We start from the raw sequence: 23436 nt of genomic DNA on the forward strand, positions 1-23436 counted from the left end.
CATAACCCTATCGGAATTACATATTGTACGTATTTTATAAAAACCAAACTAAGAATCAATAAACGCTCATTTCGATAAACCATAATCGACTGAACCAGACTTAGTTTATTCAGTTTTCGAAGCAACCATCCCACATGGCGACCGTGACAGAGATTTGAGTCCGCGAGTACAAGTTACAGTTACAAGTGTTAAGTTTTCGCCTCCTCAATTAAGCGAAACAAGTGATTGTGTTTTAAACAGTTCAAGTGATATCGTGCAGTTTTCAGTTTTGCCCTTTTTGAACGAAAAATCGTGCGCCACCACAATGGGAAAATCAAACAGCAAAATGTCGCAGCATTTCCTTTTTCAACCACAATGAACCGATGTCCTTGGGTAGACAAATAAGATAAGTAATAATTAATGAGTTTTTTTTTTCCTTTCTAACTAAATGTAAAAAAAAAACGAAACCATAATTTTTCTTATATTTATAATGAATTCAAACAATGTCAATTGTCGACATAATCCAAACAGATTTACAAAATTTACTACAACTTGAGTCTAATTTAAAGAAATCAATAAATAAAAAGTTTTTACAAGAAACTTTAGAAGCTAAGCAAAAATATGCAACAGAGCTTCATTCAAACATAGAAACACAATTAATCATAAACGAAGATAAACTATCAGCTAAAGAAGTAAAATTTATAGCTGAAGCTAGCAGACAAGCACTGTTATCAATTCAAACAATAATACAAAACAAAACAACACCCAAAATGCCTGACGCACCAGCTCCACCTACATTTGACATAAAAACTGCGACCGCAGTCATTAGCCATTATGACGGGTCCGCAGAAAACTTGGACGCATTTATTGATGCGACCAAGCTAATGAAAGAATTGACCCCAGCGGCTGAACACAGTAGACTGATTCAATTTATTAAAACACGTTTAACGGGCAAAGCAAGGCTTGGCTTGCCCACTGTACTGAATACAGTCGACGCTCTTATTGCAAACGTCAAACAGCGCTGTGAGGATAAAATAAGCCCAGAAAGTATTCTGGCTAAACTCAAACAGCTTAAAATACAACCTGATTCATCAATATTTACTAATCAAGTAGAACATTTGACCAATAAACTAAAGGGAATTTATCTGGAAAAGCAAATTCCAGAAGCTGTAGCCAACTCCATGGCCACAAAGGCAGGAGTAGACACACTCATAGATAAAACGACAAATTTGGAAACAAAAATAATATTGAGTGCTGCATCCTTCAGTTCCGTCACTGAAGCGATACAGAAACTCAACGAACATGGTGCCAGAGCTAACCAGGCACAAGTTTTGAAATTTTCGTCAACTCGCCAATATTATTAGTGCCCAAAAAGTCAAATACTACAGACAAGAAATGGCGTCTTGTAGTAGATTTTAGGCAACTAAATAAAAAAATTGTGGCAGATAAGTTCCCACTGCCTCGTATTGATGAAATTTTAGATCAATTAGGTCGAGCGAAGTATTTTACGACTCTTGACCTGATGTCGGGATTTCATCAAATAGAGCTGGATGAGAGCTCAAAACGATATACTGCCTTCTCCACCGCCTCTGGACATTTTGAATTCAACAGACTACCATTTGGTCTGAATATTTCGCCTAACTCTTTTCAGCGAATGATGACCATCGCCTTAAGTGGTCTTCCGCCAGAGTGCGCTTTTTTATATATAGATGATATAATAGTGATCGGTTGCTCTATTAATCATCATTTAACCAATTTGGAACACGTTTTTAAGCAACTTGAAAAATATAATTTGAAATTAAACCCTTCCAAATGCAATTTTTTCTGCTCTGATGTTACCTATTTAGGACATCATATCAGTAGTCTCGGTATACAACCAGACAAATCGAAATACAATGTGATTTTAAATTACCCAATTCCTAAAAATGTTGATGACGTTAGAAGGTTCGTTGCGTTTTGTAATTATTACAGGCGTTTCGTACCATATTTTTCAGATTTAGCAAATCCACTCAACGCGTTACTCAAGAAAAATGCACAATTTAATTGGACAAATGACTGTCAGAAGTCTTTCGAAACACTAAAATTAAAACTTTTATCTCCAAATATATTAAAATTTCCAGATTTTAACAAAACATTTATTTTAAGTACAGACGCTTCAAAAGTAGCTTGTGGAGCAGTACTAGCTCAAAATCATGACAATATGGAAATGCCAATCGCGTTTGCAAGCAAAGCATTCACAAAAGGCGAATCCAATAAATCAACCATAGAACAGGAGCTAATTGCCATACATTGGGCAATTATGCATTTCCGACCCTATCTTTATGGCCGACGGTTCAAAGTCAAAACTGACCACCGTCCGCTAGTTTATCTTTTCTCAATGAAAGATCCATCGTCAAAATTGACAAGAATGAGATTAGATTTAGAGGAATTTTGTTTCGATATAGAACACGTAAAAGGCAAAGACAATGTTGGTGCCGATGCTCTTTCACGAGTTGTTATCGATTCTGATGAACTTAAAAATTTATCAATTTTGCCAATCCAGACGAGATCTATGACGAAAAAGCAGAGTAATCAAGGAAACGATAAAATGGAAATTAATTCACCTAACACCGAGACTGATCACCTCAGAGTTTTTGAATCAGTTAACAATTTAGACGCCTTTGATATTCCAAAAATTATTTTTGATATACGGCACGATAAATTAATTATAAGAATACTTACCAAGACCCTGAAAAGAGAAATCGCTTATGCAACATTACTCTACACGAATGGTCAAATTGATTTAACACAAATCCTGCAGGTCATAAACGAAATGGCAAAGAATACAAACATTAAATCGCTAGCTATAAAAAGAGACGATAAGCTGTTCACCTTGATACCTCTAGCGGTATTCAAAAAGGCGTGTAACGAAGTTTTGAAAGATATCAAAATAATTATATATGTACCGGTACAAATTCTAAAAGACGATGAAATGATAAAAAAAATAATATATGAAAACCACGATACCCCTACGGGAGGACACGTCGGTACAGAAAGATTATTCAAAAAACTAAGGTCAAAATATTATTGGCCAAATATGAAACAAATAATAAAAAATTACGTTAAAAATTGTGTAAAATGTATTCAAAACAAACATAATATAAAAACAAACGAAACTTATATTAAAACAACGACACCAATCAAGTGTTTTGATTTAATTTCAATAGATACGATTGGACCATTTACGAGGTCAATCAAAGGAAACAGATACGCGCTGACAGTGCAGTGCGATCTGTCAAAATATATTGTAGTAACACCTATACCAGATAAACAGGCTAAAACTTTGGCAAAAGCGTTAGTAGAAAACTGTATTCTTATTTTTGGCTGTCCCTCAGCAATCAAATCCGATTTGGGAACCGAATATAAGAATGAAGTTTTCGAAAACATATGCAAATTTTTATCAATAGAACACAAGTTCTCAACTGCATATCATCCCCAAACTTTAGGAAGCCTCGAGCGTAATCATCGTTGTCTTAATGAATACTTAAGAAATTTCATTAATGAACAACACGATGATTGGGACTCTTGGTTAAATTTTTATACATTCTGCTACAACACTACACCACATTCTGATCACTTGTTTACTCCATTTGAACTAATTTTCGGTAAACAAGCAAATTTACCAACACAATTTTCAACCAATACATCCATTGACCCAATTTATAATCATGACGCATACCTTTCAGAATTGAAGTTTAAATTGCAAACAGTATGTCTAAAAGCAAACCAACTTTTGGAAAATTCAAAACTAAATAGAATACTAAATCATCAAGAAAATTCAAATCCAATAAAAATCTCAATAGGAACCACAGTATGGTTAAAAAAAGAAAATAGAAGAAAATTGGATCCAGTCTACGCTGGACCATACGAAATTATCCAAGAAGATCATCCTAATGTTTTAATTAAAAACCTTTCAACTCAAGTAATTCAGAAAGTACATAAAAATAGGTTAATCATAGGTTAAGAAGTGTTAGCTTACCGAGCCCAAACCTAAAAAAAAAAAAAATGAAAAAGCAAAAAAAAAAAAAAAAAAAAAAAAAAAAAAAAAAAAAAAAAAAAAAAAAAAAAAAAAAAAAAAATAATGAATAATAACTAAGGTGGGTGAAAGTTTCATGGCATTATGCTATGAAGTGCAAAATTCGGTCAGAAAATTAAATGTAAGTACTATTATTATTCATCAATGTCAAAATTTCCTAAAAAATCAAACTTGTAAGAGAAAGTTGGACTAGAAAATTTTATAAACGAATGCTTTTACTTCGCAATATCATTCTTTTTCTCAGGGGGAAGGTGTAGCATTATTTCCATACACATAGTTTCCCACAAGATTGTCCTTTCCTAAAACCTACCATGACAACACACATGGTACAAATTTCCTCACACATCATAAATTATCCAATATGCAACGAAAACATGTAGCCCATGTTTCCCATCCTCGATTTGTCAACAAGTGCTGAGCAAAGAAACCAACGCAGCACTTGAAGACATTAACCATTCCCACGAAACCTTTTCATATTCAACGCTTGAAGCAATAACCTCCAAGTGGTTCAGCACCGATGGGAATGCAGAACCGAAGAGTATGCATTTAGCGTCAAATTACAACACCACTATTACACGGCACCGACGACTAGAATAATGCTTCGGCGCCGGTCTCTCACTCTCTCCCGTTCTAGCTTAATCATATTCACCACAACTCAATTTCCCTTTGACACTCTCTTTCCACTAGTCCAGCTCTCTCATAACCCTATCGGAATTACATATTGTACGTATTTTATAAAAACCAAACTAAGAATCAATAAACGCTCATTTCGATAAACCATAATCGACTGAACCAGACTTAGTTTATTCAGTTTTCGAAGCAACCATCCCACATCTTTTTTATATTTTTTGACTTTCCTATACCAAGGAAAATACCCTAAATTCAGCATAGATATCATTCTCTAAATGTGAATTCTCAAATAATTGAAAAAAAAATGCTTTCACAGTTCAATTGTGAATTTCATTAAGGCTGGAACAAATACCAATTTTTTCTTTTGTCACCCCCCCTTCGAAATTTCCAAAAACCCGAAGGGAGAAATAAATAAAGTGTGAAGTAATTTAAGTAAATTTTTATAAAAAAAATTCCATTATCTGAAAGATTATAAGACCAAAACCCAAATAAAAGAAGATGGGAGTTATTTCACCTTTTGTTTTCTTAATTTCATTGAATTATTTGATAGAATATTACTTGATTTATAAGTTTTGTGCAACAATATAGTATGCAATTGTGTTGCAAACAAGCGTCCGTGCAATTTATTCCAATTTATTTGTTTTTCGCATTATTTTTTATTGTCCCCCCCTCTCGCGATGTTCCAACTCCAAGTGACAAAAGAAGGATTTGAAATTTGTTCCGGCCTAACTGACTCTTAAAACATGCATATTTTTATTTATTCAATGTCATTTTATTCCAAATAAGTGGTTCTGTGCCTTGAAAATTTCATTTCCATTTTGAATTTTTGTTTTTGAAGGTAGCTTTTGTCACATTAAGAAGGTCTTTTGACAAAGGCTTCTTAAGATTTAAAGAAAAAAAAATTTTCGTTGAATAAATAAATGATTTTTTGATTTGAGTTTTCATTAATGAACACGATCTTTTTTTTTTTAAGATATGAAAGTAAAATAAATATTTGGATTTGAATATTAAATTTTGCAAATCCTGTATTTGTATTTGAATTTCATTTGTAATCTGAAACTACAATCTCAATTTGAAACTTTAAGTCTGAAGGAAATTCGATTTTAAGTTTAAAATTTCACTGTTTAACTGTCTGTATCTGCATGGAACTCGAATTTAATTCTATTGTTTAATTTTTTTATATTTTATTCTTTGTTTGATGTCTAAATGTTACTTCTCAATAGTCATGAGGGATATATGTATTTATTCTGCTTTTGAAGAAGCTTATACTTAGTGATGGATAACTTAATTAAAAAAGTTTTTATATTTTTTTTGTTTTTTTTTTTTTTTGTGGTAGTAGAGTAATTAAATAAATTGTGAATTCAATTTTGTATTTAGCAGCTCTTATTGGCTTTTTCATTTTCAATAAGTTGATTAATCCTTCCACAATGTTTGCACGTGATGAACTAACAATTGTTATTTGAAGACATCAGACATAATAGTTATTTGAAGGTAATGGGATAGCATATAAAAAAAAAATTAATTCATAGGGGTCCCTCGTAAAAAAAGCCCCGGGCCACCCGATGGCTTACTCCGCTCTGGGCCCAATCAGATGAAATTTTATACAGTTTGTTATCTTAATGAAAGGATATATAAAAGGGGGTAAAAGCAGTGGAATGTTGGCTTTATAAAACTTCAATATAACTAAGGTTCACCCTACTGATCACTTATGCTTTGAAAATTTTGAAAGCTCTTGTAAACGTTTGGAACTGAAGGACATGGATACATTTTCATTAAATATACAAACTTGTCGAAAAATTTCTGCAAGTTCAAAAAAGAATAAAATCACGTGAAGTAGCACAATTTCATTCACTATCACAACTTGTCAACTCTCTCAATTTATTTAATGGTTTTTTGAGATATTTTTAAACGATCTAGTAAAAAAAACAAGTTTTTGTTTTAACAATCATTTTTTTTAAATTAAGAGTAGGTAAAGAGACGAATAGAGGAAAGAGGTAGTTAAATGCAAATTTAATACTATTGATGCTCCACAAATTTGAAGACTGTACAATAGACTGAGTCGATTTGGGGGTCATTTTTGAATTTCTAAAACCCTGATGTTTAAAAAACTTAATTTGGTTCTAAATTCATATATGACTTTTTGCAGAATTTTCAAGTAACGTTTACATAAGTAAACTTAAGCTTTAAGGTTTGTTTGGTTAAAATGAAGATTTTGTACTGAAAAATTATCATCATTTTGGTTTCTTCTATAAAACCAAGCTGCTTCTCATTTTTGTGCCTATTTATTAATATTCTAAAGGAAATTTTTCGCTAAACTACTTTTTCACAGACCGTAACTTCGTATCTGAACAGACAAATAAGTTATTGAAGGCATGTGTTGAAGGCATGTCTTTTGGCATTAAAAATAATCAATTCAATTAACATCACTTCTGATGCCTCGTGAAGTAATTTATGAAAATGAGTCATAAAATACCTGTAATGGATGAGTTTTGACTCAAAACTAATCTTTATAGACCCCATGATTTGAGAAATTCAAAAATGACCCCAAATCGTATACACATGAGATCTCAATTTACTGTACAATTAATGGAAAAAGATACAGCTTTTCTCGTCAAAATAAAAAGTTTTTGATTGTTTGCTGTACATGTTTTTGAAAGTTTGTTTAAAAAAAACTAAAAATTTGATTTAACTATTCAAGAAATAATTGATTTCGGAAAAGTTATAAATATTTCAAAAAATTCATCATTTTTTTCCTATTATTTACTTTTAATTTAGAACCAAGCATTTCTAATAAACAGTATTCTTCACATAAATTTTAATTAATAATATTCTTTAATTTTGTAATTATGCTGCCAGACTTTTACATCCGTAAGACACTTCAACGAAGACATGCCCTGATTACTCCTGAGGAAGCACCATCTTCAAGTGGAAAATTAAGTCTCGATGGTTTCTCGTAAGTCCATCATGTCATTTGGGTGTCTTCGCTGACTTTCAACCCTGATAGACGACTAGTCAGTGAATCGTGATGTTTCCAAGCTCAATAAACACCACAGTCTCGTAAGAGTCAACACGAAAAGCAGCGAAGAAACACACAAGAGACTGAGTTTTACCTGAGAATCAGCTGATGGAGTCTTGAATGTTGGCCAAGCTTCCGCAGCGTCCGGCAGGCTCCGATTATCGATAATTGATGGGTTTCCATAACCTTTAGACCTTCTTGATACTGGACGAGGGCCTCCGGGAGCAAATCTGAGGATGGAAATCGAAAATTGACCGATGAAAATGTCAGTTTCTATTAGATGAACAGTGGGCACTGATGTCAAATGAAACCTAAGTTAATTTTTATATATTGGATGTTTGAGTACGATTTTTCTAACACTCTCTATTTTGTTAAATTTTAAATTTAAAACTCAAGATCAGAGGTTTCATTAATTTTGCAATTTAATTTTAATTCAAGAAAAAGTTTAAAGTTTAAAAACTTTCCAAGATGTTTCACTTACTTTGCTCATACAGCCAGTCCCCGTACTGTCGATGCAGATCGGCATCGTACGGATTGAGTCGAACCACCTGACGCAGCAGCTGCCCCGCCTGAAGTCCACCGTAAAGTTTGACCAGCTCCAGGTAGGCAGCTGTAAACAGTGGTTCTAGCCGGATGCATCGTTCCAACATCCGGACGGCATCTGACGTTCGGTTAGATTTCCTGCAAATGGATAACAAAAAAATGCGTTTTAATCATTTTTGGTATAGTAGAAAATCTCTTCCTACAAGTTAAACCAAAAATCTACCTGTATGAAAATAATGAGAAGTTCTCGATATCCTATTTTACTTATTTAATTTTTGGCATTTCGGCGAGTTGTGAAAATTCAAGGTAGAATATTTAGAAAGAACATGAAAGTATTATAGGTGGAAAGATCAAAGCTAGAGCGCTTTGGGTAGAAGAAATTGAATAGTTGGTGAAAATGTGAGCAGGGCTTTTGTTGTGTGAACAGCTTTTGAACTACTTGCGTGATTCTTTGCCGCGCGCCGTTTCAATGTTGATAGGAAGCGATGAAGGGGGGAAATGGGATAACAAAAATTACAACACAATTCACCACGATGCATTTGGCAAAAAAGTAAGGCATCGGATGGATAATATGCGAAAACAAAAGTAGCAACCATCCGATGTACCTAAAAAAGTAGCACGCATCGATAGAATTGGCTTAGCAATAGAACAGCACATGTGAGCGCTGCTTGGGTGATTTTTTGCCCGGTCGGACACAATCTCACATGTGTTCGACCCGTCCGTGTTTCAATGTGGGTAGGAATGCGATAGGTTTCTTCATCGCTTCCTATCAACATTGAAACGGCGCGCGGCAAAGAATCACGCAAGTAGTTCAAAAGCTGTTCACACAACAAAAGCCCTGCTCACATTTTCACCAACTATTCAATTTCTTCTACCCAAAGCGCTCTAGCTTTGATCTTTCCACCTATAATACTTTCATGTTCTTTCTAAATATTCTACCTTGAATTTTCACAACTCGCCGAAATGCCAAAAATTAAATAAGAATATATCCCAGCGGCGATTAAAATAAGATAATATCCTATTTTAGTAAATCAAATCAGAAAAAAAATTAGAGCAAAAATAAAGCTTTGCGATGATAATCCGACTTTGTTTTGCTTTGCACTTTGAAGAGCGCATAGTTATTGGGTCTTGTAAGGCAGCATAATATGTACCTTTACCCATAGATAAAACATAGGCAAAGTGAGTTAAAGTTTTGTTTTAACCCATAGACTGGATCATAAAAATTTCCGGGAAGGTTTGCAGCCCGATAGTTGGAAAATTTTGTGTTCGTTCAAATTTCGTGGGTATATTTTTTAGCTCAGAATAAGCTCTATTCATACTTAAATCTTGTGAAAAATCCTAATTCATTTAAATTCAGATTTTAAAGTCGAAACATTCTCATTAATTTTTTGCTTTGAACTGAAAATATCATACTTTTATTCAGCAAAACCATTGCCTATTCCATACTCATCATTAGAAATAGTCTAAGTTTTCCACATCAGCATGTTTTCCATTTCCGAAAGGTAACACCATCGATCGAACATGAAATCATCTCCACTCCATCTTCACTCTGGTTGATTTGCTTTATTAGGAAAACATGCACTTCACCCGCCAGCCCGCCCTGTTGCTGTAATCAAGTTGAAATTATCTTGGGTTATTCCTTCCTTCAACACAAACATAAAACTGCAATCTCAAGTGAAACTGCTCTCGACAACGCTTCTTCACTCCGGTCTCCCTCCCTAAAGGGTGATACGGTCAAAATTTGGTCAATATCAACTTGACGTATTTCTTTCAATTTTGCATTTAAAAAATCTGAACCCCCCTCATTTTGAAGGTGTGTGTGTGTGTGTGTGTGTGTAGAATATTGATTCCTATTTTGATTTTGGAATTCACTCTTCAGTTGTCAAAATGCCGTCCAAGGAAGAAGAGCAGCGTATCAAAATTTTGCTCGCGCATCGCGAAAATCCAAGCTACTCGCACGCAAAGCTGGCAAAATCGCTAAAAGTTGCCAAATCAACCGTTACAAATGTAATTAAAGTGTTTGAGGAACGTTTGTCGACAGCCGGGAAGTCTGGATCGGGGGGAAATCGAAAACCGGAAGCCGCTGAGACGACAAAGAAAGTTGCCGGTAGTTTCAAGCGAAACTCTAACCTCTCTCTCCGAGATGCCGCAAATAAGCTGGGTGTATCGCCTACAACCGTGCATCGAGCCAAAAAAATGAGCCAGACTATCGACTTACTAGAAGGTAGTGACTCCAAATCGTGACGATAAACAAAATACGACGGCCAAAGCGCGATCACGGAGGCTGTACACGACGATGCTGACGAAGTTCGACTGCGTGGTAATGGATGACGAAACCTACGTCAAAGCCGATGTTCAGGATCGCCCCTGATGGCAGGATCGATAGCATCAGACCTCTCTTCCTTCGATAATTAACCGCACACATTCTTTCAACAACATTACAAATAGTGGACTGTATTTTACCGACATTCTAGTTAGACATAATTACAATTACTTTACGACTGACTAAATGATCCCTTTTGGACCTCTGACAATGGCTATACAGGCCTCTGACTCTGGCCCAAGGGCCTCTGACTTGTTACCGTATCCGATGGTGGTTGGTTGGAAAAGAGGCCGAGCCTTGGCTGGACCCTTCGGATAACCTCTTCGTGTCCGAGGAAAACCGATCATTTTGGCGCGCATCACCGCCGTTAATGCGCGCAGCATCGCCATGTTGCTACTGGGTCATTTCGCTTCTTAGGGCGGTTCATGGTGACCCGTTCGTTCCAGAACAGTCGACTACAAGCAGTTTCCGGGACAGGAGTTTTATACGGCAAAAGGAAGGGGAAAGGTAGCAGATATTTTCAGGCGCATGAAACTGTCGAAGTTCGTGAAGAAATATCTGGTTTAGCAAGCCATCTGTACCCGTGGCTTGAAAAAAGCATTTTCATAGCTTCCGGGACTGACAACCAAGAAAGTTACGTGAAAGAGTGTTTGAATAAATGTCTGCTGCCTTTCCTGAAGAAACACGGTTGTTCCGTACTGTTTTGGCCGGATTTGGCATCTTGCCATTACGGTAAAAAGGCCATGGAGTGGTACGCCGCCAACAACGTGCAGGTGGTTCCCAAGGACAAGAACCCTCCCAACAAGCCAGAGCTCCGCCCAATTGAGAAATACTGGGCTATTGTCAAGCGGAACCTAAAGAAGACCAAAAAAACTGCTAAGGACGAGCAGCAGTTCAAGGCAAACTGGCTTTCTGCGGCGAAGAAGGTGGACAAGGTGGCTGTACAAAATCTGATGGCAGGGGTTTAGCGTAAGGCCCAGCAATTCGGATTTGGAAAAGCGGAAGCCTAATTGAATATTTTTGCTGAATTTTATACTAATTAAACTTAAAAAAGAAATTTAATTTGATTTTTTAAATAAACAATTCCACTGATTTACACGCGTTTTCCCTTGACCAAATTAATTTTTCCTAAGGAAACTCCTGTCCCAGAGGCTTTAATTCGCAATTTGAAAGAAACTACTCATAAATTTTACTCCACAGTACATAACTCATTCTCCCCCTTCGCCACATTCCAATTGAAAGAACGAAAAATGTTTAAGTTTCACCTTGCTTAAAACGTACCGTATGATAAAAAAAAAACGAATTTAAGATTTCAAATGACTTTGGAATTCAAGATTATTTTATAAATTCTCAGAAAATGTAATCATTCTTTAACGATATCATGGTCCTTTAAGTTATTGAAAGATTTTCTAATCTTTGTTTCATATGCTTCTTTAAAAACCATTTTTAAAATTTCCATCGAATGTTGTCTGCTCACGTTAAAGTATTGAGCTTCTTAAGATGTTTAAAAATTGTAAGACATATTTTTTGTGGAAATTTCAACGGAATTTTTTTAAAACTCTGAAGTTCATGACATCTGATCTTTTATTCAACCATTCAATTTTGTATAAAGCCGACAATATTTCGTTTTTCAACTTAACTTACAATTTTTTTTTTGTGTTTTATTTTGATGGCAACTACTTTAGTCCAAGTTAAGTGCCGAACAGGAATCGAACCCGAGTCTACTGATTACCTCTCCGACACCTTACCAATAGGCCAAATCGACGAGTCAAGCTGTAGCTCTATTATTCAGTTGACTTCATCGAGTTGAATTCGCTGCTAGATTCCCCAGCAGAAAATGCTCATTATGCCTTCATTGATAGTGCTCTGTTCGCCTCTAGTGATCAAATTAAGGTACCAAAGCGTTTTAAAATTGATTAAAGTGAAAAATCGAAAATTTTATGATGTTGAAAATTGAGAAACAATGTGTAGATCATATTGCAGTGCGTACATTTCAGATCAAGATGATTTAAAGGTCATAAAAGCTTATTTGGTGGTGCTCAATATTTTCGTCACTTGAGAACCTAGCTGTTTATTATTTAATATTTCTGTAAAGATGAAAAGGATATTTCTTTTTTGGTGAAAAATTAATTCTATAAGTAGCACGAAACAAGTCCTTATGAAAATTTGTGTAAGAAAATACGCACTTATGTAGAAAAAAGGAGTGCTCATTATGCCCTGGGTGCTCGTTATGCCCTCATCTCCCCTAAATCGAAATTTACAATAAAAAAATAGTTTCAACTCGTGAACGATGAAAACGTTGTAAAATGAAATGATTCAAGCCTTGGGTGATTGAAGATTAATTTCCGCTGGAGGCGAGAAAATTTTTTGACTTTCTTGTTAACATATATTTAATGTTGAAAATTTCACTTGGAAAATTTTCAAATGGAGGGTGATTAAACCCCGTAACCTTGTTACACGCCAGGCCCGTGCGAAGGACTCATCCATAGGGGGGGGGGGGGGGGGTTTCAAAGTTCTAATTTAGCCGAACATAATAAAAATACCAAAAATACACAAGAAATAAGGAAATTGATTTCTAGACCATTTTCATACTCATAATTATCACACAAAAACTCAAAAAAAAAAAAAATCAAAAATAAAATTTAGAAAACATTTTCAAAACGATGTTGTTGTTGTTGTACATTTATTTAAAGAGGGTTTTTAGTCTTGAACTTTTACCCTCACGTAATAACTAATATTAATTTATATTACATTTTTTCGAATAAGCTATTTTTTTAAGTTTCAAAACGATTCAAAATGAATATTTCAAACCAATGCTATTTTTGGTAAACCATTGATAAATCATTGATAAATCATTCATAATGATGCTCTTTATTTTGGACTAGGAATTTTCTTGAAAATAAATTCTAGCAGTCTATCCAATTTAGAATCAATATTTCTGAAACACCGAAAACCAATGCAAATCAAAATTTCGAGTAATGCTTCGGGCAGAATTGTTGCACAGATAAAGAATACATAAAATATAACACCAGATTTTACAAATAATCAGAATTTTTAAATAAATGTCTAGACACGTAAAAAAATAACCATGATAGAAAAAAGTTTGAAATATTATAATGACTGTTATTCATTATTTATCCTATTTTACATTTTTTTTTTATCATTTTCAATCGAAGGATTAAAAAAATCCACTGTTGTATCTTGAATTTGAACAATAAAACTATCACGATTGGAAATGTGAATTCTCGATTAGGAAAAAAAACATTTTGAACTACAGTAGTTGAAAATTGAATTTTATTTGATAAAAAGAAGAAAATATTTTTTTTTTCAAGACTGCCAGTGATCAGAGTTCTAGATAAAACTTTTTCTATATAAATATTTGCCCAGAAATTAAATTAAAAGGGAAAAAAGTTTCGAAGTTCAAAATAAAAACTTTATACATATATTCAGAAAACAACTTTTTCAATTATACTGACAAATTACAGATTGGGAAACGATCAATAAGAAACTGATAAAATAAAATTAATGAATTCCGAGTTTTGTTGTAAATATTCAATGCAAAAATATAATACAAATTTAGTTAAAATTGCGCATTCATATTTAACTTTAAATTTGCTACTTCAAATCAAATCAATAATGAATAAGATAAATTAAAAATCATGATCGACTAGAAAAACATTATTTAATATTCAGAAAATAAGATAAACTTTTAAAGAATAATTATAATCGAAAGTTTTAAAGTTTGAAATTTCAAGATCTAAAGATTTTGTCGCTATCAATTGGAATATTAGGTCATGAAAAGGACAGAAGGCGTAAACTATGTTTTTTTTTTATTGAAAATTTAGTTTCAAATGCAGAAGATTTTGTTTTCAGAACACAAAAATTCAGATTTGAAAAACGAAGACAAACTTAAGAAAAATATTTCGTAACATTTAAAAGTTTTACTTAAAAATTCCATAATTCTTTTTTTTTTTTTGAAAATTTAAACAAATTATGAAGAAGAACAATATTAGCTTAAAAAAATTTTCATTAAACTAATCCAATCATTTAAAAAGAAAAAAAAAGAATTTAATTGATGACTTGAAAGAGCTGCATTTTGATGCCTATGAAGAAATGTTTGATTTGATAAGCATCCTGAACTCGAATCTTTTGTCAATTGTTGTTCATTACGCTGCGTTTTGGTTATATGGAGTTTATAAGCTTTTAAATGTATCAGTTTTAAGCGAAATCAATCATTGATAACTTATGATGTAACAAATTTACGGTTACCGAAAAAAGTCTTATTCTAAATTTGTATACTATACCGATTTAATTCAATTAGGGAATAATATTCCAATATCTAAAAAGTTAAATTTTACATATTATAAAAAATTGGAAAGATTCATCACAAGTATTTCTGACATTACAGAATAAAGTTTTAAAATATTTGTATACATTCAAAAAAATTTGTTCAAACCTGCAAAACAATTAGATTTTTGTTTTAACAATACTAAAAATTCAATTCGGTTTGAAACTTAATTAAAAATGGGGAAAAAGTACACAAGTTGAAAACCTCTATAACTTTTTTGCTGAATTCAAAATTACTAGAAGTCTTGAGGAATTGAAAATTGATTTAAACCTTTATTTTTAGATCTTGTGTTTTTGGTTTGAACTTTTGTCAAAATAATGCAGAAATTTCTAAAATGATTTTGAAATACTTGCAAAAGTAATTCAAACAACATAAGCTGATAGGAAAACTGCAACTTTAGATCCAGTGCACCTAAATTAGTCATCATTAGCTTTCAAATTAATAAAAATAAAATCAAAATTTTTAGTGAAAAAAGGAGAGAATACAAGGTTTTAGATTTTAATTTGCTAATTTTGATGACCATCGTGAGTCATGATACATGGCTTCCAACTTGTTGATGCATAAGAATAGTATTCGATTAATTATTTTGAAGTATGTCAAGTTTAGCGTTTCAATGCTAATGGTTGATTGAATTGCAAATCGGAATTAACAATTAAAAACTTATTTCAATTCGTGAACGGCATATATGTATGTAATGTCGTAAAATAAAATGTCTCAAGCCTAGGATGATTTAAGATTTATTTCCGCCGGAGGAGAGAAACATTTCTGACCTCCCCCCCCCCCCGTTCGCACGGCCTTGTTACTCGCAATTTAGTTTGACCACTTTTTGATAAAAACACCTCCTTTATAAGCAAACCAACAAATTAGCAAACATGAATTTAACTTGTTTTGTGTCTTCAAATAACAATGCAAAATGTTGCTATCGCATTATCGAAAGATAGGACGTATTTTGAAAAAAAAAAACGCTGAAAACATTATTTTGACCTAATTTTCTCTTTCTCCTAAAAAAAACAATCAGTGTCTCAACGGGGCCTTAATGTTATGGATTTCGCACAAATGATGTGTTAACACGTTCGTCGCCACGCTCATTCTGGTAGTTTAACTAGGCGGTAAGTAAGATAAGAAAGAGAGCGTCACACGTTTTTGACGGGACGGGGCCTCTCAGGAAATACACCCGTCACCCGAATATGGGTCCAAAGGCGACGAACGTGTTAAATGGCTTCGATGCATGAAGGCGTCACAGTTTATTTTAAAATTACTTTTAATGCTAATGAATACATTCATGCATCTACAAAAGGGCTTGTGATATAGCTCAGTTGGTAAGTCTGTTGGCTCCTGAGCAGATGTCCGCGAGTTCGAGCCCAAGAGCAAACATCGAACACAGTTGTACCGGATAAGTTTTTCAATAACGATCCGCCAACTGCACCGTTGATAAAGTCGCGAATGCCATAAAGATGGTAAAACGACTATAATCGAAACAAAAAAAAATATATCTACAAAATTATTCAGAAGGTTTCAAAAAATAAATAATGACAGAAACTTCGCAAGGACACCCTGATACTCCTCCCCAAGTAAAATTCTGTAGTTTACGTTCTCAGTAGAAAGCTTTTGCCAGTCCATAAAATGACTAGCGCGTCGCATCGCGGCACGTGAGTGAACAATAACAGGTGTTTGCCCAAAAGTAGCATCGGCAGCAGCACCGAGACTCTCTCTAAGTACTTAAGGGATTAGTCGCAGCTTAGAAATTATAATTGCTAGCTAGCGTTCGAGAGATGCGGAATCTTAACTTCTGGCTGTAAACGGCCCCTCCTTTCACCCTCCCCCCTTTCTAGAAAGGTTGACTTGAATCTAACATCAGCATGAAAGGAAAATGGCTGCGTCGAACAATGGCGTTTTCGTTCTACATCGCTGGAGCGTCAGCCACATACAAAGATGGCGCCGTTTTGCTGCCTTAGGCAGCATCCTTCATAAATTAAAAGTGAATCTGATAGAAAAGTTCCGTCTTTCACACAAATTCGGAGCGAGAGGGCCAGATTTGTGCCTTCGGTTGAAGTGTGAATTTATTGAAATTTTCATCATTCTGAAGGATTAAAACTAATTAAAAATTCTTTGAACAGCTACTACTCAGCCGAAAAACAGTGCTTGACATTAATTATTAATAGTTAGATTAGGCAATTAATTAAACAGCAGCTTTCCGAGCAGCTGGCAAAAGATTCTGAGGGATATCTCGCAGTTCTCACAGAATTCATGTTGTAATTCAATTTCCCAGTACATATATGGTAGAAACATAAACGGTTTAAGGGCTTTTGGAAAGAGATTTAAAATTTGGGAAAAAAAAGTAACTCGGCATTTTCGAAAGTGCTCTCAAGGTTAAAAGTGATGAAGTCTTCTATTCCGAGTGTGAAATGAAAGGAAAATTACTTTGTAATGTTCAGAATGACTTTGCTTGAGAACTTCAAAACTTTGAGAAAGTTTTGAAAAGTTTATACTGATTATAAGTTAAAAATAGAAACAAAACTGATTAAAATTTTGAAAAAAAAAATTAATCTTCATACAGATTTGATCTAAGTTCTCGAATTGGATAAGGAAATTTATTTCAAAATGGTATCAAATCTCAAAAGCTTTACGTTGAACTTCAAAAATGCTGTACATATGTATTTCTGATCTTGACAACTCTCAAATAGCTGTTCGATCCAGATATTGTCAAAAACTGCTCCCAGAATAGACATTCGTGGATGTTAATATATGGTCCCTCATCAAATCATCGGAACAGCAGGAAAATAAAACAGTCATAAATGCCATTTTATAGTTTCCATCCATAATCTGGGATCAAATCAGCAATATGAAAAAAAAAAAAATATGGGCAAACATAATCAAAACCCTAGTCAGACAATGGAAAAACGTCTATAAACTTTGGAATCGGATTCTTAGACGCTTTGTTTCTCTATGGATAAGTAAATTTATTTTCACTCTGCAATTTGGCCAGTCGTTAAAAATTTGATTGGAGGAAATTTCTGCTGGTACCTAAATGACTCTCTTCTGATTCAAGAGAAGGTAGCTCACTTTAGTTATTCCACAAAAAAAAAAAATCAAATTTCAGTCTATGAATTCCAGTTCAATCGATGGATGTTGATAGCTTCACTGAACTGATATGCTAACCTTCGTATTTTATCCCCGAGAGATCGTTAGCCAAATCTTAGGATTTTGGTTTCGGTAGCAACAATTCTTTTTTGATATTTTTCAGCTAATACCAGCAGAAATGCTTTATCATGATACCGGTTTCAAAATTTCACTGAGAAAGCCAACCATCCTGAAGCATCGAACCTAGGAAAAGGGTATTTTCTCACCCTTATGCATTCGTAATTTCTTCGAAGGCACCCCACCTTTTATTCGCCTTCCTTCTCCTGTTTGGATATGATAAATGGTGTTGAAAGATTCAAAAATCAATCGAATCTCGGAATCATCCACCCGGTCGTGGAATTTATTGGGCTTGTCAGCGCTGAGTTTGATTTATGTTTATTTAGGCCTTGAAACCTTTTTCGGCTGGAAATGGATTCACACCGGGAAGAATTGACTAAGGATGGCGTAATTTGGCTGTCACTGCAAATTGAGTCAATTTTTCGGTCAAAAAAGTTTGGGAGGTGTCGATAATAGTGGATTTGGCTGATTGGGTGCAAGGATTTGAATTTTTGATTTTGTGATTTTGCTGAAGTGCTTCTTTCATCGGTATTATTTGTGTTTAGGAGTATACCAGGTTTAAACATCTTCCTAAGTGCCTCAAATCAGCTGAATGTCAAAGTTTTATCAAAACAAGGACGAATGGAACCCAATTGGTTACTCATTTTTCACATTTCTTAGAAATATTAAACGAATGTAGATATATATAAAAAAATCTTATTTAATTTAGTGTATTCTGCAGAAAATCTGATAGGAATGTATGACAAAGGGGGGGTAGTGGATCGAAAATGATCGAAAATTGCGCTACGTAATATTCGAAAGGCCCCCTTTAAATTAATATCTATCCCCTTTGTAATTAGAAACTGAATTCTTATACGAATCCGATCTTGATCTACATCGTGATCGGAATCCGTATACCAATCCTGATCATGATCCTTGCTCTGGTTTCATGTTGATCATGATGCTGAGTTCAACCCGCATTTTGATTACGATTTGGATAACGGTTTTCATCCCGATTCTGAATTCCAATTTCTATCCAAGAGCTTTGATTTCTGATTTTGTATTTTAAATCTTGACACTGGGTTTCATCCTCATATCGATCTTGTTTAGGAGAGAACTCCTGATACTGATACTGATCCAAATCCTGATCCGGATTTTGATCCATATCTGAAACCTTATCCTGATCTCAATCCTTTTTCTTAGCCCTTTCTTTATCCAAATTCTGATTGTGATCCTGAACCCGATTCTGATTTATCATCTGCTTGTAATCCTGATCCCAACGCTCATCCTCGTTTCTGTTCCACTATTGATAAAAATTACGATCCTTAACCTGAAACTTCATCCTGGTCACGGTTTAAGCCCTTGATCCTTAATTTTCGGCCCGATATGAATCATGATACCGATCTTGATCGTGAATCATTATGATTATTCTGATGAGAATGGGTTTTTGAAGCCGATTCTGTTGTTGATTATGGTTCTGTCTTTTTTCTTGAAGTTCTGAACCGGATAAATTATGGCAATTTTATTCAAAAACCTGGCAAAATCCGAGCATTGGATATCGAAATTGTCGTCCTAAACTTAAGGCAACATACGGGCAAATATAGTCAAAATCAAGAATTACTCAACAAAAATCATGGAAAAACTTGATTTTTTTTAAACACTTCTCACCAGATCTTATATCGTATTTTAGGCTTCCAGAAACCATCAGGCAATTTTTATGATATTTACTCCAAATATTGCATTTCGGACGCAAATATAATGTTTTTTTATAATTTGGTAAATAAGTGAATATATCCAGGAAAATCCGGCGTTTGTTTTATCAAATCCGAATAACCGGGCCTAACCGAATTTTTTTCATTTTTTTTATTAAATATACAGGCAATCTCGGAAAAAAAACGAGCAATCTGTCAACCTCAGGATAGATAAATGAGATCACATTTGAAATGAGAAATCGAAAATTTTGGTTAAGAATTATGTACAAAGTTAACGAATTTAAAGTTTTTTTTTCATGAATAAACAACTGCACTACACTGCAAAAAAGCTGTGAAATTATAAATTGAATGTTATTCGGTACTCAAAACTGAACAATTCGATCAAAGTGAAAATAAACTGTTTTCTAAAGTATCAGTTTGAAATCGTCCGAGAATTCCACTGAATCACACGTCACGTGTCGTTTGGACAACGATAATCAAAATTAAGTTTGGAAACAAACTTCAATTTGATTCAATTTAAATTTGATTTAACGATTGCGTTTTGTGTTGCTGACTTTAAAGTATTATTTTAAACTTTCGTCTAGTTTTCTGGAAAAAAAATCAAAATTTTGCTTTAAGAATGTAAAAGTTTAATATTTTTCACTGACGAAAAATGTTTGTACATTGAATGATTTTTTTTTCTCTTTTTTTCTTTATTTTGACCACCTATTGATTAAAAAGGCCAAGTCGTTTGGATTTTAGTGTTTGTTTATATTAACAGTTCACTTAGTAGTTCGTTGCTTCCCATATCTCCCATATCTCGATGTTCAAATCTTGTTGTTCTCTGGATTTTGTTATTGGCGATGGAAAATAGAGCTTTTAAATTCCATTCTGCAGTTTTTCACAAAGTTTAAAAGAATGGTTTTAGTGAAATGGTGTATTTTGTGGTATGGATAACACTAGTTTACAGCATTTTTGAACTCAGTAAACTGAAGGTCATTTCCAATGTTAAATCGGGCGCTGAATCCGAAAATGAAATTCAAAAAAATCTCAGTAGAACTGTTTTTGTGTTATGCTCCAAATATGAAATTTCGAAAAAATTAAAAAAGTTCTTGTTATTAGATTAAAATATCTTGCGTTGTTGCGGTTCAAAGATTGGATTTTGGTCGAAAATTGTCGTATAAAACGCAATGCGTAAAAAGTACTCATTGCGTGTTGGACAAAATTTGCGGCCTTTGAACCGCAATAACTTTTCTGTTTCAAATCCAATCGAGTTACAGTCTTCGGGTGAAATATTTGTCTCAACTTAGGTTTTAAGAAAATCAACCATAAAAACAATCAGCTAGTGATGAAAAAAGTTTTTGATGAAAAACCGGTATTTTTCGTTCCTTTCGGGCAAAATACCTCAAAATTTTATTTACGTTTGAGACTTAAGCAACCCATCCCTATGGTCATATCCTCCATAAACTTGGCATGTGACCTTCTGGTAAGCTAATAAATAATTTTGACTTGGAGCGAGTGAGATTTATCATGTTTCATTCTTCCTATACTATGATAAGTATACTGCGGTTCGTTAAATTATTAAAAACTCCAAAAATTTCTGTTATGGTAAAGTAGCCAGAACTTCTTCAATTTTCTACCGATTTTGATAAAAAAAAACCTCTTGAAATCTTTGTTTTTAATTGGCATTTAAGCGCAAAAGAAAATCAGATTTTTTAAATACTACCATCGAGTCTAAAACTTTCGTTGAAACATAATTTTCTCTAAAAAATGCGTTTTTTATAATTTTTTTTCTCATAAGTCACTAATATCAGCAATACTGTTGGTCAAACGCAAAAACAAGCCGTCCGAGATATTTTAATCTAAGAACAAGAACTTTTTAAATTTTTTCCAAATTTCATATTTGGAGCATAACTCAAAAACGGTTCTACTGGGATTTTTTTGAATTTCATTTTCGGATTCAGCGCCCAATTTTACATTAAAAATATTAATCAGTTAATCAAGTTCACGATTTTTTTAAAATGTTGTAAACTAGTGTAATTAACAAATCAGATTTAGTTATTTGAAGGGGATCTCTTATTTAACCGAACTGGGAGGGTCAGAAAAACCAAACAGGAAATATGATCTATGATCGGAAGTTCCAAATTGTGAATTCCACATGTTTCGAAAGATTCTCACAATGGATAAAAGCTATGCATTCGATTGTTGTTTCCAAATACTTTTTAAAAATTGTAAATTTTGTCTGATATGACACTAGCTGGCACACCTTGTAAAATTGATGAAAATTAAAAAATTATTTAAATTTTGATGTTCCAAATTTGGCACCATTTGCTTGAAAACTTGTCGAGTTATGCAAAAAAAAAAGAGTTTACAGTTTCCCCTCTTCCTCATTTATCTCCCCACTCCCATACTTCTAATTTTCAAATACCCTTCCCTACTAAATTTGGTTACTTTCGTATGAATAATTCTATTGATATGCAACCAAAAGTGTACAGGGCTCTCACATACTTTTCATATCCTACACTATGGCAGAAAAGGGAGCTTTTAAGATTGTGTTTGTACCCAAATTACTTCCTTGCAACGTTTTGTTTCGTTTGTTCGAATAATTTTCGAGATATGCAACAAATTGTATGTGAGCGCGACATTCCCCCAAATACCTATCTCCCCTCTTAAAGGAGGAAAGTATCCCTAATTATCATTAAAAAAAATTACTCCTACCAAATTACAAACCCATATTTCATTCGGTGCTTTTCAACTAATTTACTCTCGGAATCTTTAAATAAAAATTATGGTTTCCGATCCACTCTTCCTATCTCCTCGCTGGGATCAGAGAGAAAGAAAAAAACATTCAACAAAAATTTCCGCTTTCTAAATGTCCAAATAGATGGGTAGGGGGTGGGGTTTGGAGGTTAAACCCTTCCAAAAAAAGCAAGTAAAGTGTTTGTTTCTATATATTTTTAAAATTTTTTATTCTATTTTGTTGTTATTTGACTCAGAACTGGGGCTCAAACCTTAAAAATTAATCGCAGTTTAAGAGAAATTGTGTTAGTTAAAAAAAATCATTTTAAGTTTTTGTTTAATACTCAGACTCGAAGTTCTTAAAATTACTTCTTATTCAAAATTCAAACATAATAAAACTTTAAATTGGCGATCCAGAATTGAAACTCAGAATGAGATTCATCATTCAAAATTAGTGTTTGAATAAAGATTCGCATTTTAGATTGAAAATAAAATAAAACAAATAAATAATGGTTTCAGATTGAAACCTAAATTGAGGGCTCTGAGAAAATTTTAATTCATGGATTTATTTGAAATTCTGATCAGGAATCCTAATTCATAAATCGATTTTTTATTTTTAACATTTCAGAAATTGTATTGAAACTCGGAAACAGATCCGTAATTCATAATTGGATTTAAGGTTCAGAATTCAGGTACAGAATTAATATACAAAATACAGATTACGCTCATAAATGCGTTGAAATTATCAAGAAAACTTTTCCGATGAGGAGTTAAAACTGCAAGAGGTCAAAACATGTAACCTTTCCAAAAAAAACAAAGAATAATTCTTTTTATCTTTTATTTAACAAAATTGCAATTTTATGAAGATCCAAATTTCAAACCAAAACCTTAAATTTGGATCGATAGTGAAAAGAT

General features: G+C 33.6%; 1 protein-coding gene across 1 annotated transcript in view; it reads right to left on the bottom strand.

Moving 5' to 3' along the window:
- Window positions 1-23436, bottom strand: part of LOC129750008 (protein O-mannosyl-transferase TMTC1-like) — an 807324-nt gene that overhangs the window by 30463 nt on the left and 753425 nt on the right. The window contains exons 11-12 of the mRNA XM_055745186.1: window positions 8182-8381; window positions 7795-7930 (exon numbers count right to left, since the gene is read on the bottom strand). Of these exons, the coding sequence (XP_055601161.1) occupies window positions 7795-7930; window positions 8182-8381 (336 nt within the window). The remainder of the gene's footprint in view (window positions 1-7794; window positions 7931-8181; window positions 8382-23436) is intronic.

Source organism: Uranotaenia lowii, chromosome 2, assembly GCF_029784155.1.
Source record: "Uranotaenia lowii strain MFRU-FL chromosome 2, ASM2978415v1, whole genome shotgun sequence".
Classification (NCBI taxonomy): domain Eukaryota; kingdom Metazoa; phylum Arthropoda; class Insecta; order Diptera; family Culicidae; genus Uranotaenia; species Uranotaenia lowii.